This window comes from Myotis lucifugus, unplaced genomic scaffold (assembly GCF_000147115.1).
Source record: "Myotis lucifugus unplaced genomic scaffold, Myoluc2.0 scaffold_468, whole genome shotgun sequence".
NCBI classification, from domain to species: Eukaryota; Metazoa; Chordata; class Mammalia; order Chiroptera; family Vespertilionidae; genus Myotis; species Myotis lucifugus.
In genome coordinates this window covers 300,254-317,584 of record NW_005871516.1, presented here as the reverse complement: position 1 = coordinate 317,584, position 17,331 = coordinate 300,254, and the positions used below count along the sequence as shown (strand labels likewise).

Genomic DNA, 17,331 nt, shown 5'->3' with positions numbered 1-17,331 from the left:
GTCCAGCCGAAAAGATCACCCTGGGTGTTTTCCCCTCTGTTGGCACTCATCCAAGTTAGCTAGGGGTCGCTTGTAATCTGAGAGAACCCTGAGGAGGGAGCTTTCCAAGGAGTGATTAGGGGCAGGGGATGAGAGAGAGAGAGAGAGAGAGAGAGAGAGAGAGAGAGAGAGATGGAGAGATGGGGGAAAGGCTAAGACTTCAGAAAAGGCTGCCTCTGTAACCAGGCTGGGTATAATCAGGAAATGCAGGAACATGTCAAGACTCATCATTGCCCGGCCTGTGTGGCTCAGTGGTTGAGCACCGAACCATGCACCAAGAGGTGACGGGTTGGATTCCCAGTCAGGGCACATGCTCAAGTTGCTGGCCTGATTCCCAGCAGGGGGCGTGCAGGAGGCAGCTGATTGATGTTGAAGCATTGATGTTTCTATCTCCCTCTCCCTTTCTAAAATCAATAATAATAAAAAAATATTTTAAAAAAAGACTCATCATTATCTCCCTTTGGAAACACAGTAGGCACTTTAGTCTCACAGTCCTTAGGTCTGAATCTCCCATCTTCATGGATTTGCTATGTTCACTTGTAATAAAAGTGAAGTGGCAGGCCGGGCCGGTGTGGCTCAGTGGTTGAGCGTTGACCTATGAACCAGGAGGTCATGGTTCGATTCCCGGTCAGGGCACATGCCGGGTTGTGGGCTCCATCCCCAGTGTAGGGCGTGCAGGAGGCAGCCGATCAATGATTCTCTCTCATCATTGATGTTTCTACCTCTCTCTCCCTCTCCTTTCCTCTCTGAAGTCAATAAAAATATATATTAAAAAAATAAAAGTGAAGAGGCAACACAAGATGAATTTGGTTGCACTCAAGTTATCTGGGGCGGGGGCAGCATAAGCAAAGGGCCAGAGCTGGGAAGGTGCATGGCTCCTCCAGGGACCTGAGGGGAAGCTGCAGCAGTTGGGGTGACGGGGTTCGGGGGAGGGGCGCAGGAGGAGCTGATGGAACAGTCTCCGAATGGAGCCAGTCTGCCCGGAGGCCATGCTCTCCACCTCTGTGTGTCCCGGGGGCTAGAGGGGTCCTTAATGGAGAAAGCGTGTCACTGGTGAATGGGTTTCACAGGTCACCCATTTCCTGGCCTGAAGCACAGCCCTCTCCCCGCTCAGGCATGGAAACGCACCTTGACGTCTGCATCCCCAGGGAGGACACTTTCCCCTGGAGAGGTCTTCTGCAGGGAAGCAGCACAGGGTTTAAGTTTTCACTTCCCTCTACTTACTCCGTGGCATTAGCAGAACTTATTTATTTTTTTAATCCTCACCCGAGGATATTTTTCCATTGATTTTTTTAGAGAGAGTGGAAGGGAGGGAGAGAGACACAGAGAGAAACATCGATGTCAGAGAGGCACATCTATGGTTGCCTCCCACACACACCCTGACCAGGGCCCCGGCCGGCCAGGGAGGAGCCTGCAACCGAGGTACATGCCCTTGAGGGGAATCGAACCTGGGATCCTTGAGTCCGCAGGCTGACGCTCTATCCACTGAGCCAAACTAGGGCGGCGTTATCAGAGCTAAGCGATCACTGACTGACCTCGTGAGATTTGGACCTGAGACAATATCCAGCAGGTGTGCCGAGAAGGTCAAAGGTTGCGAGGGGCTGGGAAGGGGTGGAGGGGAAGGCTCACACTGCCCTGTCTCCCTTTGGAGGGCATGCACGGAACGAACGGAGAAACACTTGAAGCAAACACCTCCAGCCATCACTGCTACGTGACTGCAGGGGATGCAGTTACAGATACGCCGGCACGGCCACACACCCTGGCCTCCAGGGAGCACAGCAAGGGCAGAGCCAGAGGAACGCAGAGGCAAGGACGTGGGCATTCACAGCAGACGAACCCGGTTCATGTCCCAGTCCTGCTGCCCGATCTCTCTGAGCGCTCGTTTGCTCACCGTTCAAATGGAACTCTGTCCACAGGGAACTACTTGAGCATTAATGAGGGCGTGGATTTAAGGCCCTTGGTGCATAGCCCACACCTAGAGGCGTTATAGGAAACATCTATCCAGTTCTTTCCCTTTCTTCTTAACATACCCTCTTTCCAGAGTTCAGTATTAAAAAATTACATATATACAGGGTGTTCCTAAAAATGTATACACATATTGAAGAATTATAAAGGCAGTGTTTATTAAAATACACTTCCTTTTCAAAATTTCATAGAATCTACAGACATTGTGTATATACATTTTGGGGGTACACCCTAGATAGATAGATAAACAGATAGATTTTCTTTAAAATTCTTATTTTTTAAAAAAAATATTTTTATTGATTTCAGAGAGAAAGGGAGAGGGAGAGAGAAAGAAATATCAATGATGAGAGAGAATCATTGATCAGCTGCCTCCTGCACGCCCCACATTGGTGATCGAGCCTGCAACCTGGGCATGTGTCCTGTCCAGGAAAAGAACCATGATCTCCTGGTTCATAGGTCAATGCTCAACCACTGAGCCATGCAGGCCGGCCGGGCAAAATTCCTATTCTGATAGTAACAACTAGCTTTATTTATTTATTTGAGCATGTCACTTAATACTAAGCAGTCTGAGCTGGCTTAACATACTTGTTTTTCATGTGTTTGTGAAAGCTTAAAAATAGATCGAAGGTAGGGCATCATCACAGGTGCCACTGCATTTACTTAATCATCCAAAGACTTCCCAGGAAGAAGGAAAATTCGATCTGCTTTCCTTTTTCTCTCTGCAGAGTCAACACGCACTCACCTTAATGATGGACTCGGAGCAGATGGTAAGCACTTGGTGGAAGTATTTGTTGTGAAGCATGACATTGATTTCTCGCTCATGCGTGTGAGGAACCTGTTTTGTATCTTGTATCATCCTAGTCAAAGGGTACATGTCAATAACAGTAGATCCTGGGAAAAAAGTAAGAGTCTCATCAATACTCAATACTAGAAGGTTATTTTTGAACCAATATTAGAAGTTTTTTTGTTAATCCTCACCCGAGGATATTTTTCCATTGATTTTTAGAGAAAGTGGAAGAGAGAGGAAAAGACAGAAAGAAACATCCATGTGAGAGAAACACATCGATTGGTTGCCTCCTGCACGAGCCCTGACCAGGGCCTAGGCCGGGGAGGAGCCTGCAACCAAGGTAGGTGTCCTTGACCAGAATCGAACCCAGGACCCTTTGGTCCGCAGGCTGATGCTCTATCCACTGAGCCAAACAGGCCAGGGCAATATTAGAAGTTTTGAACCACAAAGGATTTTATGCAACCAGTTGTGTTTGGAAACAGCCAATCAGTGAGACTAGTAATATCAATGCCTAGGAACTTTAATGAGGGGAAAATGCATTCATTTACTCTAAAACAATTTCGATAAATAAAGCAAATGTGATTGAGCCAGAGAAGAACATTCATTTTGGGCCGCATTAATTTTCAAGTGCAGGCCATTTGGGTCTCACTGATACCCTCTTTTCAGTGACTTCTGTTTTCCCGTTAGAGTGCCTCTCCATCTGGTGTAGAGGGAGGATGGAGATGGAAATGGGAGGTGAGCTGCCATTTAGGGATTGAAATTGATTGTTAGAGAGCCCTTTCCAACCAACGAATGATAAAAAACAAAACAAAACACCCACTGTAAACATGGTCTTATTAAATGTAACCAATGAGAATAATTGCAAGCCAGCGCTTGCAACATTACTATTAAATAAGATTTTTTCCACCCTAGCTGGTTTGGCTCAGTGGATAGAGCACCGGCCTGCAGACTGAAAGGTCCCAGGTTCGATTCCAGTCAAGGGCACATGCCTGGGTTGTGGGCTCGATCCCCAGTGGGGGGCATGCAGAAGGCAGCCAATCAATGATTCTCTCTGATGATTGATGTTTCTCTCTCTCTTTCCCTCTCCCTTACTCTCTGAAATCAATAAAAATATATTAAAAAAAATAAGATTAGCCTAATTGGTTTGGCTCAGTGGATAGAGCATCAGCCTGCGGACTGAAAGGTCCCGGGTTCGATTCCGGTCAAGGGCATGTACCTTGGTTGTGGGCACATCCCCAGTGGGGGGTGTGCAGGAGGCAGCTGATCGATGTTTCTCTCTCATCGATGTTTCTAGCTCTCTGTCCCTCTCCCTTCCTCTCTGTAAAAAATCAATAAAATATATTTTTTAAAAAATAAGATTATTTCCCAAATCACCATAGTGCAGTACATGGAGAGCAGGTAATTCTTACTTTCCTCTCCTAAGGGTGTTTGGGTTGGTTTTACAGTAACAGGCTAATCTGCAAGTATGATTTGACTCTCAAGATCAGTGAACCATGTATCCTGGTTGGGTATAACGTCTGGGAATATAAATAAGAGCCCCAAAGCATCCCATAGCTCAAACAAAAATAAATCCTCTTTCCTGTTTTGTTTTGTGTGTTTTTTCCAATGTGGATTTTCCCCTTTGCATTGAGTTTCTAGAGTCTCTCCCAAGAAATCTCAACGTTACGAAACATTCCAGCAGGAGTTTCGAGTTACTAAACTCTTTCTTCAGGTGTTCAAATTTTAAGAGAAAACCTACTCGTGGGTAAAGGACTGTGAGGAATAGTTTTCAATCCAAATACCTCAAGATGGAACTAGGAGGAATATGGTAACCAGCCAGTCAAACAGCACTCGAAGCTCCTCGCCCTAATGAATCCCAGGGGAAGTCAGAGCAGGTGGTCACTGGGAAATTGCTTAGGGAATGCATTCCGGGTTGGTGTTCCAGAAGGAAGTTGTATTGTTAATATGGTTCGTTTTTCCTCCAAAGCCTGAGGGTATGTGCTCAGCTGTGAGTGCCTCTTTAGTAAGCATGTGTTTCTAAGAGGCAACAAGAAAAGAAGGCACCGAATCTGTTGGCATCAGCTCTGGGCATCTGTCACTTGGGCTTCTCTTCTCTCTCTCCACTTTGTCCAGAAGCAAAGGCAGGTAGAAAGGAGGGACAGCTCCCTTATTACTGTGTAAGTACTGTCTCATTATCAGAGTGCCCAGGGCCAAAACGCCTGAAGAAAGTGGTGCATCTGCTCTAAAATGGACCGTATTCCTGCCCTCCCCGGTTTGGCTCAGTGGATAGAGCATTGGCCCTCAGACTGAAGGATCCCAGGTTCGATTCCCATCAAGGGCATGTGCCTCGGCTGCTGGCTTGATCTGGGAGGCAGCCAATCGACGTGTCTCTCTCACATCGATGTTTCTCTCTCTTCTCTCTGTCTCTCCTTTCTCCCTTCCACACTCTCTAAATATCAATGAAAAAAAAATATCCTTGAGTTGAGGATTTAAAATAATAATAACAATAATGATGATAATAATAATAAACGTGCTTCCTTTAACCATAAAAGGATAAATAAATAAAATGGCCTATATTCCTGTTCCCAAGAGTCAAAACAGAGCTGAACTGACCTTGTCTTAGCAACAGGTTATACATCCCACGTTTCTGCTTAACCCACCCTGTCACATCTTTCTAGGTATTTTCTGAGGACAGTTAAATATTTAAAAAAATATTTTTATTGAGTTTTAGAGAGAGAGGAAGAGAGAGGGATAGATATAAACGTCAATTAGAAAGAAACATCGATTGGCTGCCTCCTGCACGCCCCCTAATGGGGATTGAGCTCACAACCTGGGCATGTGCCCTGACTGGGAATCGAACCGGTGACCTCTTGGTTCATGGGTCAACGTTCAACCACTGAGCCACACCAGCCATGCAGGACAGTTACACATTTTATCCACCCAGCCATGGAACTGCAGGAGGGAATAAAAATGAATTAAATGCCTCCTGTGATGAATAAAGGTTTATAAGTTCCCCTTCTAGTTTTGTTTTTCTTCTAGCTTATACTTGTGTACGAGTTAAAAAAGGTTAGAAGTCAGAATATGAGCTCTGTTTGCCATTAGGCGGGACACTTACCTGCAATGAGCATGCCGTGGTTGGCGTCATAGATCATGGAGTAGATCTGCATGTCTCCGGGTCCTCCCTGGCTGTCGTGGAAGACTTGCAACAGGGACAGAGTCTGTATATCCCACACCCTGAACACCTGGGGATGGAAACCACAGCTCACCTCTGGGACACCAGGCCTCCCCCACTCAAAGCCGTTCAGAGTCTGTAATATGCTCCTAAGAACTAGCTGCAAAGTATGACTTATTGGATAGTACACACTAGGCCAGGGGTCCTCAAACGTTTTAAACAGGGGGCCAGCTCACTGTCCCTCAGACCGTTGGAGGGCCGGACTATAGTTTAAAAAAAAACTATGAACAAATTCCTATGCACACTGCACATTTCTTATTTTGAAGTAAAAAAACAAAACGGGAACAAATACAATATTTGTATTTGTATGTGGCCTGCGGGCCGTAGTTTGAAGACCCCTGTACTAGTATTTGCTCAACTCTCATCTGTCTGTTGGTTCAACTACTGTTCAGGGGGAAATAGTCTGCTTAACACATTAAGTGCCCAGTCAGTCACCGGTGACTGACACTATACTTCCCGCCCAGAAGACAAAACAGGCTGGGCGCTTATCGTGTTAAAGGAACTGGATTTTTCCATCATTACAGAAGGGACGAGAAAACATAATATCTCTTATTCTTTGAGAATTTGGAGAAATAGTAAAATACCGAGTATGATTTACAGCGCTATAGAAGCCATTTTTCTTTACAGCGTGGATTAGAGAATAGAGGGAAGACATATTTTAGGTGGAGTGTTTCAAATTGCTCTTTCATGACTTAAGAAGATGAGAACATCTTACTAAGTGAGGGTTTTAAGACGCTCCCCTTTCTCCTGCCCAGGCATGTAAGAATTATAGAAAGCAGTTTTCTTTTTTTTTTTTTTAATCCTCACCCAAGGATATTTTTTTCCATTGATTTTTAGAGAGAGTGGAAGGGAAAGGGAGAGACAGAGAGAAACACTGATATGAGAGAGGCACATGGATTGATTGCCTCCTTCATGCCCCCAACCAGGGTCAGGAGCCTGCAACCGAGGTATGTGCCCTTGACCGGAATCAAACCCGGGACTCTTCAGTCCACAGGCCAACACTCTATTCACTGAGCCAAACCAGCTAGGGAGAAAGCAGTTTTTAGGGATGGTGTAAATATAGTAAAAGTGTGGGGAAATAGGTTATTGGAGCTCGCCTTTGAGGAAGGAAAGAGAACTACGTAACTTCTCAAATACATCTTGGATTGGCAAAAGAGACTAGAAAGAATTAATTCAGCAAAACTAGGAAAAGTTTACCCTTTGTCATTTGAAATAATGGTTTTCGTCTTCTCCATCTTCTATTTCAGGGGTCCTCAAACTACGGCCCGCGGGCCACATGCGGCCCGCCGAAAACATTTATCCGGCCCGCCGGGTGTTTTTGCCGCCGCTGCCTGTTGCTTAGCAGCCGACTAGTTTTTTTTATAGTCCGGCCCTCCAATGGTCTGAGGGACAGTGAACTGGCCCTCTGTTTAAAAAGTTTGAGGACCCCTGTTCTATTTTTTTCTTTTAGCAATTTACAGTGTGATTGAATTTCAGAAATAAGTGTGATTTCATCAAGGATTCTATCTCCTAGCATGCATCAGCCTTAAATATTTTAAAATTATAATAGTTATTATTAAACTATTAAATTATAATCTGCCCTAGCCGGTTTGGCTCACTGGATAGAGCGTCGGCCTGGAGACTGAAGGGTCCCAGGTTCGATTCCGGTCAAGGGCATGTACCTTGGGTGCAGGCACATCCCCAGTAGAGGGTGTGCGGGAGGTAGTTGATCGATGCTTCTCTCTCATCGATGTTTCTAACTCTCTATCCCTCTCCCTTCCTCTCTGTAAAAAAGCAATAAAATATATTTAAAAAAAATTAAATTATAACCTTTGTTGAGTAAATAAGTGATTATTTGATAAAACTACTTATAAAGCTTTAATAAGCACTTCTATTCACAAAGATACTAACTTCTTATTTGAGACACATAATGTAGTTAATTGAGTTAAAAGCTTCACTGTTGTGGATATAGGCTGGTCCTTCTGTGTAAACCATAAGGATGTCTGAGTCATGTGACTGAGTCATGTGACTTGGGAAGGAGCTTGGACTATACTCCCTGTAGGCAAGTATTACTCAGAGCTTGTACTTCCTTTGTTCTAATAAACACTTTAAGAGAATTAGCTAGCACATCAAACCTTATCAGCTGCTTGTATTATTGAGTAAACAGGTATCTTGGACTATTTATGAATTTAGGTTCAGAGCCTAGAATGACAGGGAAGCAAGGGAAGAACCTAAGGGTGGAATCAAGGAGTGTGAAGAAATTGGTCTCTATTCAAATTATTTCTAATCTTATTGCTTGGCTGTGACACATTCATGGTTGGCAGTGTTTTGACTTTAGGTGTAAACTTTCTGAATTGTGGTTGGTGGAAACAGCAAGGGATGAGGCAAAAGAAGATTAGGATTTCAGTTCTAGCCTCAGTTTCCTTGTTTCTGAAAGGGATTCAATAACACCAACACTCTCCACCTTACTGAGTTGATGTCAATATACTTTGAAACCTGTGATTTTTCTACAGAGTAATTATATTTTTTAAAAAATATATTTTTATTGATTTCAGAGAGGAAGGTAGAGGGAGAGGGAGGGAGGGAGGGAGGGAGAGAGAGAGAGAGAGAGAGAGAGAGAGAGAGAGAGAGAGAGAGAGAAACATCAATGATGAGAGAGAATCATTAGTTGGCTGCCTCCTGCATGCCCTACACTGGGGATCAAGCCTGCAACCTGGCCATGTGCCCTGTCTGGGAATCGAACCTCAACCTCCTGATTCATAGGTTGATGCTCAAGCACTGAGCCAAACCAGCTGGGCCACCTGTATGTTCTTATGGAAAATTTTAGAATTTCTGTGGTTTTTGTAGTCCACATATAAAATCTTTAATCCACATGGAATGTATTTTTCTGTTTAGTATGAAGTGATGATCTGATTTCATATTTTTCTTTATATGATTAATCCGTTTTCCCCAAATTTAATGAACAAAACCACCCTTTGCTCAGAGATGTGAAATGTTACTTTTATCATACACAAAATTCCCATACACACATGAACCTTGCATTTTCTATTTGTCTCATAGGTATGTCTAACAGTTCCTGTATTGACTACTGCTCTGTGTGATTTACTGTGGCTTTACAATATGTTTTAATGAGCATCTGACAGGGAAAGTGTCATCGTATAAGGATATTCTCCAAAGTTTATAGGATTTTTACATATTATTATTTTTACATTAGCTTTAAACTTGGAAAACTGATACTTAAATAATCCTGATTGGCATTAAATATGTAGCTTAATTTGCCGAACACTATCTTAGAGTACAATATATTTTTAAAAATATATTTTATTGATTTTTTTACAGAGAGGAAGGGAGAGGAATAGAGAGTTAGAAACATTGATCAGCTGCCTCCTGCACACGCCCTACTGGGGATGTGCCTGCAACCAAGGTACATGCCCTTGACCGGAATCGAACCCGGGACCCTTCAGTCCGCAGGCTGATGCTCTATCCACTGAGCCAAACCGGTTAGGGCATAGGGAATCAATGTGTTTCTCTCACATACAATACTCTTATGCAGTAACGTAGAACGTCTCCCTGTTGATGTTCTTAATAAAAGTACCTCAGAAAAACTTTGAAGTTATCTTCTACTCATGGTGAATATTGCTTGTTAAGGTTATTTTTAGGTATTTTATAATTTTTTAAAAAAATATTTTTTATTGATTTTTTACAGAGAGGAAGGGAGAGGGATAGAGAGTTAGAAACATAAATGAGAGAGAAACATCGATCAGCTGCCTCCTGCACACCCCCCACTGGGGATGTGCCCGCAACCCAGGTACATGCCCTTGACCGGAATCGAACCTGGGACCCCTGAGTCCGCAGGCCAACGCTCTATCCACTGAGTCAAACCGGTTAGGGCTATTTCATAATTTTTTGGCTCTTGTAAATGCTATCTGTTTGACCATTTTTTTTCCCAACTGGTTATTGCTCTTACATATTTTTAGAAATTGCTATTACAACCAGTCACCTTATTAAACTTATTTTAAAATTTTAAGCTTATTTTATTAACATTTTCAAGCAATCCCGTTACTTGCAAATATAGTAATTCAGTCTCCTCATTTAGAATATTTATAGCTGGTTTTTCTTATTTTATCACATTGGTTAGAACACTTAAAACACTGTTAGAGCCCTAGCCGGTTTGGCTCAGTGGATAGAGAGTCAGGCTGCAGACCAAAGGGTCCCTGGTTGGATTCCAGTCAAGGGCACGTACCTCGGTTGCAGGCTCCTCCCTGGCCTGAGCCCTGGTCGGGGCTTGTGCAGGAGGCAACCAATCGATGTGTTTCTCTCACATCGATGTTTCTCTCTGTCTTTCCCCCTCTCTTCTACTCTCCCTAAAAAAATCAATGGAAAAATATCCTTGGGTGATGGTTAACAAAACAAAACACTGTTTGAGAAGAGCAGCAATGACAGAAATCCTAGCTTTTCCTGCATCTAATGATGATGATGTCTGTGTTGGGAGGGCCTCTTGTGTCTGCTGTGGAGGACAACACTGGCTCTCTCCCCAGAGCTGTACCCTTTCACTCCTTAAACACGCCCTTCCTTGTGCTGTAATCAGCCCAGACGGAACAGCGGCTCATCAGCTCCTTCTCCACACTGAGAATACGTTTCTCAGTGACTGTCAGCTCTTTTAGGCAAAAAATTGTCTGGATTCTAGATTTCCTAATAGTTGATTTTAAAGAAAAAAAAAAAAAGCAGCTTCTTTCTTTCCGCTGTTTCCCGTTTGTTACCTTGGCCGAGGAAAGGCTGATGACGAGCTGGTCCTTCTCGTTGGTGACGACCTCGGTGATACTGAACATGTGCCCCACGAGCTTCCCCACGGGCTTGGTGCTGATGTTGGGGTGCCACAGCCGGAGCACCTTGTCGTCTCCTGGAAACACGTGGAATGGCTGCTTATTTTCTCAGGGGCACATTGGTCACAGTGTAAAGAGTCTGTGTCTCCCCATTTTCTCCACCCCCAGCCCCTGGGAACCACCATGCAACTCTCTGTTTCCATTAGTTCAGTTTAATATATATATATATATATATATATATATATATATATATATACAATTTTTTTTTGTCCTAGCCAGTTTGGGTCAGTGGATAGAGCATCGGCCTGCAGACCAAAGGGTCCTGGGTTCAATTCTGGTCAAGGGCACGTACCTTGGTTGCAGGCTCCTCCCTGGACGGAGCCCTGGTCGGGGCATGTGCAGGAGGCAACCAATCAATGTGTTTCTCTCACATCGATATTTCTCTCTGTCTTTCCCTCTCTCTTCTACTCTCCCTAAAAATCAATGGGAAAAAAATCCTCAGGTGAGGATTAACAACAACAACAACAACAACAAAATATTTTTATTGGTTTCAGAGAGGACGGGAGAGGCAGAGAGACAGGAAAACATCAATGATGAGAGAGAATCATTGATCAGCTGCCTCCTGCATGCCCCCACACTGGGGATCGAGTCTGCAACCCAGGCATGTGCCCAGACTGGGAATTGAACCATGACCTCCTGGTTCATAGGTCAACGTTCAACCAATGAACCACACCTTAAGAGTAGGTACTGTTGAGACTGAAACTTAAAGAAGTTAAATAACCTGCTCAAGGCCATACAACTTGCTGGTAAGGGAGCTAGGATTTGTTCCTAAACAATCGGACTCCAGAGCCCAGGCTCAAAGCCATTGCACTAATCAGAACCCCAGCATCACAGATGAGGAATCTGAGGCTCAAAGAATATTCCCGTCCGTCCTCCACCTTTCTCAGCTTCTTAGATCATCGTGGTCCTTATTCTCAGCAGATAACCTGGTTTCCCATCTTCTACCCTACTTAGCCCTTAGATGTTGGCATTTTAAAAAATATATATTTTATTGATTTTTTACAGAGAGGAGGGGAGAGGAATAGAGAGTTAGAAACATTGACAAGAGAGAAACATCCATCAGCTGCCTCCTGCACACTCCCCACTGGGGATGTGCCTGCAACCAAGGTACATGCCCTTGACCAGAATCGAACCTGGGACCCTTCAATCCGCAGACCGACGCTCTATCCACTGAGCCAAACCAGTTAGGGCTAGATGTTGGCATTTTTTAAAGCTATATCCATGGCCTTCTTCTCTGATAACTCTAAACCACGACTATTGACTTTTTTGGTCATGGACCCCTTTTGATGATTTGATAAAATTTTTAACTTTCTCTCCGGAAAAATGTACATAAACATACAAGTGTATTCAGTTTCAGGGGCTATAGGACTCCTGAAAACCCACACCTAGGTCCCAAGCTAAGAACACATGCTCTCACACACTGAAATAAGTTCTAGATACATTAAAGAACTAAAGTTAAAATGTAAAACGAAACAATAAAAAATAACATTGAAATACAGAGGAATTTGCTTCACATATTGTTGGGCTACGGAAGGTCTTCTAAGAACCCAGAAGCTACCAAAAAAAAAAAAAGCCCTGGCCAATATGGCTCAGTGGCTAGAGTGCCGGCCTGAGGATTGAAGGGTCCTGGGTTCGATTCCAGTCAAGGGCCTGTACCTCGGTTGGAGGCTCGAGCTGGATCCCCGGCCCTGGTCAGGATGCGTGTGGGAGGCAACCGGTCGATGTGTATCTCTCACATCCATGTTTCTCTCTGTCTCTCCCCCTCCTTTCATTCTCTCTAAAAAAATCAATGGAAAAATATCCTCGGGCGAGGAGTAACAAAAACGAACAAACAAAAGGCAGAAAGTTTTGACTTTATTTACATGTTTAAATTCTCTAAAAGGTTTTCCCAGCAGTAAAATGATACAGCTTTATGAAAATTCTATGTTCAATAAGGAGAGCACAGTTTGCAACATAGAAAATCTCATGGACTGTACTCTTACCTCCGGTGACAATGACATTGGCTTTTATACAGTAGCAAAAAGTGTTCGCTCCTCTTGGCATGGAAAACTCTCTGACAGGCCTGGGAAACCCAAATCCGATGTCAACCTTCGGTTTTCCTGAATGAAGCTCATTCTAATTTAAGTAGATTATGTTCAATAGGGCTCATTTCTCAGTTGGTTATAAATCCATTTACCCACAGAAAATACTGTAAGTAATTATTAAATCCGCACTGACCCATAGATTTATTTACTCCATAATGTGGTGATATTAGCACAACACTTTGTATTGTTTCTACTGAAGAAAAAATTTCCAGCCCAGCAGGCATGGCTCAGTGGCTGAGCATCAACCTATGAACCAGGTGGTCATGGTTTGATTCCCAGTCAGGGCACATGCCTGGGTTGCAGGTTCAATCCCCAGTGTGGGGCGTGCACATTGTTCCAGGCGTTAAGTTGGGCACCTCATGTGAGTTAACTTAGGCAATACATACACATATACATATACTAGAGGCCCAGTGCACAAAATTCGTGCACTGGGCGGCGGGGCGGGGGGTAGGTCTCTCAGTCCAGCCTGCACCCCCTCCAATCTGGGACCCCTTAGGGGATGTCCGACTGCTGGTTTAGGCCCGATCCCACAACTGGCAGTCAGACATCCCTCTCACAATCTGGGACTGCTGGCTCCCAACCACTCGCCTGCCTGCCTGATCGATACCTAACTGCTCCCTTGCAGGCCAGATCACCCCTAACTGCCCTCCCCGCTGGCCATCTTGTGGTGGTCATCTTGTGACCACATGGGGGCAGCCATCTTATGCGAGGGTGTGACAGTCAATTGCATATTATCTCTTTATTATATATTACTTCAGAGAGAAAGGGAGAGGGAGAGAGAGAAACATCAATGATGGGAGAGAATCACTGACCAGCTGCCTCCTGCATGCCCCACACTGGGGATTGAGATTGAACCTGGGCATATGCCCTGACCAGGAATCCAACCGTGATCTCCTGGTTCATAGGTCGGTGCTCAATCACTGAGCCACTGCAGCCAGGAAACTTTTATTAGATGGTAAGGTAGGTATTCCCACTTAAAGATGAAAAGATTGAAGAAGAGCTAATGGCACTAGGACCGAAGCCAGTTCTGTCTGTCTTCACAGCAACCCTACTGAAGGGCATTGCATGTTTACCAATGTAATAATCTGCCTCTGAATTGGGTAATTGACAAAAAGTAACTGCTTGGGCCCTAGCCGGTTTGGCTCAGTGGATAGAGTGTCGGCCTGCAGACTGAAAGGTCCTGGGTTCGATTCCAATCAAGGGCACATCCCCAGGTTGCAGGCTTGATCCCCAGTGAGGGGCATGCAGGATCAATGATTCTCTCTCATCATTAATGTTTCTATCTCTCTCTCTCTCCCTCTCCCTTCCTCTCTGAAACCATTTTATTTATATACTAGAGGCCCGGTGTACAAAAATTTGTGCACTGGGGGGGAGGGGGGCCCCTCAGTCCGGCCTGTGCCCTCTCGCAGTCTGGGACCCCTCGGGAGATAACAACCTGCTGGCTTAGGCCTGCTCCCGGGTGGCAGAGGGCAGGCCCAATCCCTAGGTGCAGCCCCTGATCGGGCTCAGAGCAGGACCGATTGGGGAGTTGGGGCGCTGCACCCTGTCATGCACAGAGCAGGGTGGATGGGAAGTTGCAGTGCCACCCCAGTCACGCTCAGGGTAGGGCCGATCAGGGGGTTGGGGTGCTGCGCCTGTCACACTCAAGGCAGGGTCACAGGGGGTTTGGGGCTCCGTACCCTGTCGCGTACAGAGCAGGGTCGATCAGGGGGTTGGGGCGCTGCTCCCTGTCACTCACAGAGCAAGGCCCATCAGGGGGGTTGGGGCTCCATACCCTGTCACGCACAGAGTAGGGCAGATCAGGGGGTTGGGGCGCTGCACCCTGTCACACTGATCCCGGTGCCAGGAGGCCTCGCGGCTCCGCTGATCCCAGTGCTGGGAGGGCATATTACCCTTTTACTATATAGAATAGAGGCCTGGTGCACAGGTGGGGCCGGCTGGTTTGCCCTGAAGGGTGTCCTGGATCAGGGTGGGGGTCCCGCTTGGGTGCCTGGCCAGCCTGGGTGAGGGGCTGATGGCTGTTTGCAGCTGGTCACACCCCCTTCAGGGTGGGGGTCCCCACTGGGGTGCCTGGCCAGCCTGGATGAGGGGATGATGGCTGTTTGCAGCTGGTCACACCCCCTTCAGGGTGGGGGTCCCCACTGGGGTGCCTGGCCAGCCTGGATGAGAGGATGATGGCTGTTTGAAGCTGGTCACACCCCCTTCAGGTTGGGGGTCCCCACTGGGGTGCCTGGCCAGTCTGGGTGAGGGGCTGAGGGCTGTTTTCAGGCTGGCGGGTGACTGAAGCTCCCAACCGCTCCTTTTTTTCTTTTTTTTAATTCTGAGCCAGCTTTAGCTCTGAGGCTTGGCTCCAGCTCTGAGGCCTCTGCTGCTGAAAGCAGGTACCTGGTTTGTTTGGGTTCTATAATCGAAACACTGTTTCAACTCCAGCTCTGAGATCCCGGCTGGCTGAAAGCTGGTTACTGGGGTTTTGTTTAGCTTCTATATTTGTAACAATGTTTCAACCTGCAAGCTCAGAGGCTGGCAGCAGGAGGCGGGGAACGTTGGCTTCCTCCGTCACTGAAGCAAGCAAGCCTCATGTTTGCTTCAAGCTGCCTGGCTGCCGGCCGCCATCTTGGCTGGCAGTTAATTTGCATATCGCCCTGATTAGCCAATGGGAACGGTAGCGGAGGTACAGCTAATTACCATGTTTCTCTTTTATTAGATAGGATATATATATATATATATATATATATATATATATGTAAAAAATAAATAAATAACCGCCTGGTAGTTATTTGCACATTTCTGGAAAATGATCAAACTATGGAAGGGTGAACGTTTCAGCATATGTCTTGCAACAGGCCAACATGCATTCCATGACATAATTAATAGTAAGTGCTCACTTTGCTGATACAAAACTTCGTGAAATTATCAAACAAAATTGTAACCAGAATAAGTAATCATTTTTGAAATGGAAATGTTTTTGAGAGGAGTTTTCAGCTTTCTTGGGAGCCGTGCTAGCTCCCATTTAACAGCTGGCCAGTTATGGACTGGGCTACGTGGTTTCATCTGGCTCAGCTCAAGACTCATTATAGAAAACTACAGGAGCAGGAATATGTTGCACCTGGGGATGGAGTGGCCCCCCGCTCTCCTCCTATTGGGGTGATGGACACTCCAGTGGCAGTGAGCTTCCGGAAAGCAGGATGACACTGTAGCACTTGAGAACGCTCTTTTGCTTCCAGATTTAGAAGGAGAGGGGCCCAGGGAAGCAACTGAAAAGCCCAGCCAGTTGACTGACACCCTTGGGCTGAATGTATCATCAACCAAATCCCAGGAGACACGGTAAATACCAGGAAGCACAGCACTGGGCTCCAAGATGAACTCCTGACCATTGCAAAAGGGGTGCTTTTCAGAGCAAAACAGAAAGTGCTGGCTAGTTGGGGAAAACAACAACAACGCACCTTCTAGATCAGTGGTTCTCAACCTTCTGGCCCTTCAGTTCTTCATGTTGTGACCCAACCATAAAATTATTTTCCTTGCTACATCATAACTGTAACGTTGCTACTGTTATGAATCATAATGTAAATATCTGATATGCAGGATGGTCTTAGGCGACCCCTGTGAAAGGGTCGTTTGACCGCCAAAGGGGTCTTGACCCACAGGTTGAGAACCGCTGTAGAGAATCTCAGTGTTTACAACCACCAAGCACCAAATCTATGGGAAACTATGGACAGTGGGCATTGAAATTCTCCTCAGTACTACTACATAAATTAAAAATACATAACAGTAGAATGTATGTGTACACGAATTTCCAAGAATTGCACGGAAAGTGAGAGTTAACATTGGCTACCTACAGAACTTTAAAGAACACCACCATTTAACAGCAAATACAAAAAAAAAGGAACCACAAGGAAAATATAGTTATGGATATTAGTTATGGATATACCTGTCTTGATTTATTCCGATCGATTATAGCAACAAACAACAAATGAGCCAAACTGTTGCTAGGAGGACCCATCATTGGACAAATAATTTCAATTTTCTCCTAAAAATCTAAACTTGTCAAACGGATGGAATAATTAACGTTGATTTTTCTAACAACCAATTTGATAGCTCCAAGGCTGCCACGGGCTTATCAATTACAAAAAGCCCGAGGTGCACTCTGCCTCTGGGGAGCACACCCGAGCCTTTCCCTTCCCCCTCTTTTTCCCTCCAGGACATTACCTTTGCCTTCCTCCCTCCTAAGCTCCAGGGCCCTTCTTCTGCCTCTGTTGCTTGTTTCCTGAGCCCATGCAGCCCAATTGGCTCACTTCTTTCTAACTCTGTAACTCCCAAAATAAACTTCCTCTTATAATTTGGAAAAAAAAAAAAAAAAGCCTGAAAGTCACAGAATATTCATGT

At 45.2% G+C, this 17,331-nt stretch overlaps 1 protein-coding gene across 1 annotated transcript in view; it reads right to left on the bottom strand.

The window, feature by feature from the left end:
* WDR64 (WD repeat domain 64) overlaps nucleotides 1–17,331 on the bottom strand; it is a 60,468-nt gene that overhangs the window by 30,459 nt on the left and 12,678 nt on the right. Inside the window, exons 8-11 of the mRNA XM_006103198.3 lie at nucleotides 12,847–12,926; nucleotides 10,742–10,881; nucleotides 5,886–6,012; nucleotides 2,747–2,895 (exon numbers count right to left, since the gene is read on the bottom strand). Coding sequence (XP_006103260.1) covers nucleotides 2,747–2,895; nucleotides 5,886–6,012; nucleotides 10,742–10,881; nucleotides 12,847–12,926 — 496 coding nt within the window. The remainder of the gene's footprint in view (nucleotides 1–2,746; nucleotides 2,896–5,885; nucleotides 6,013–10,741; nucleotides 10,882–12,846; nucleotides 12,927–17,331) is intronic.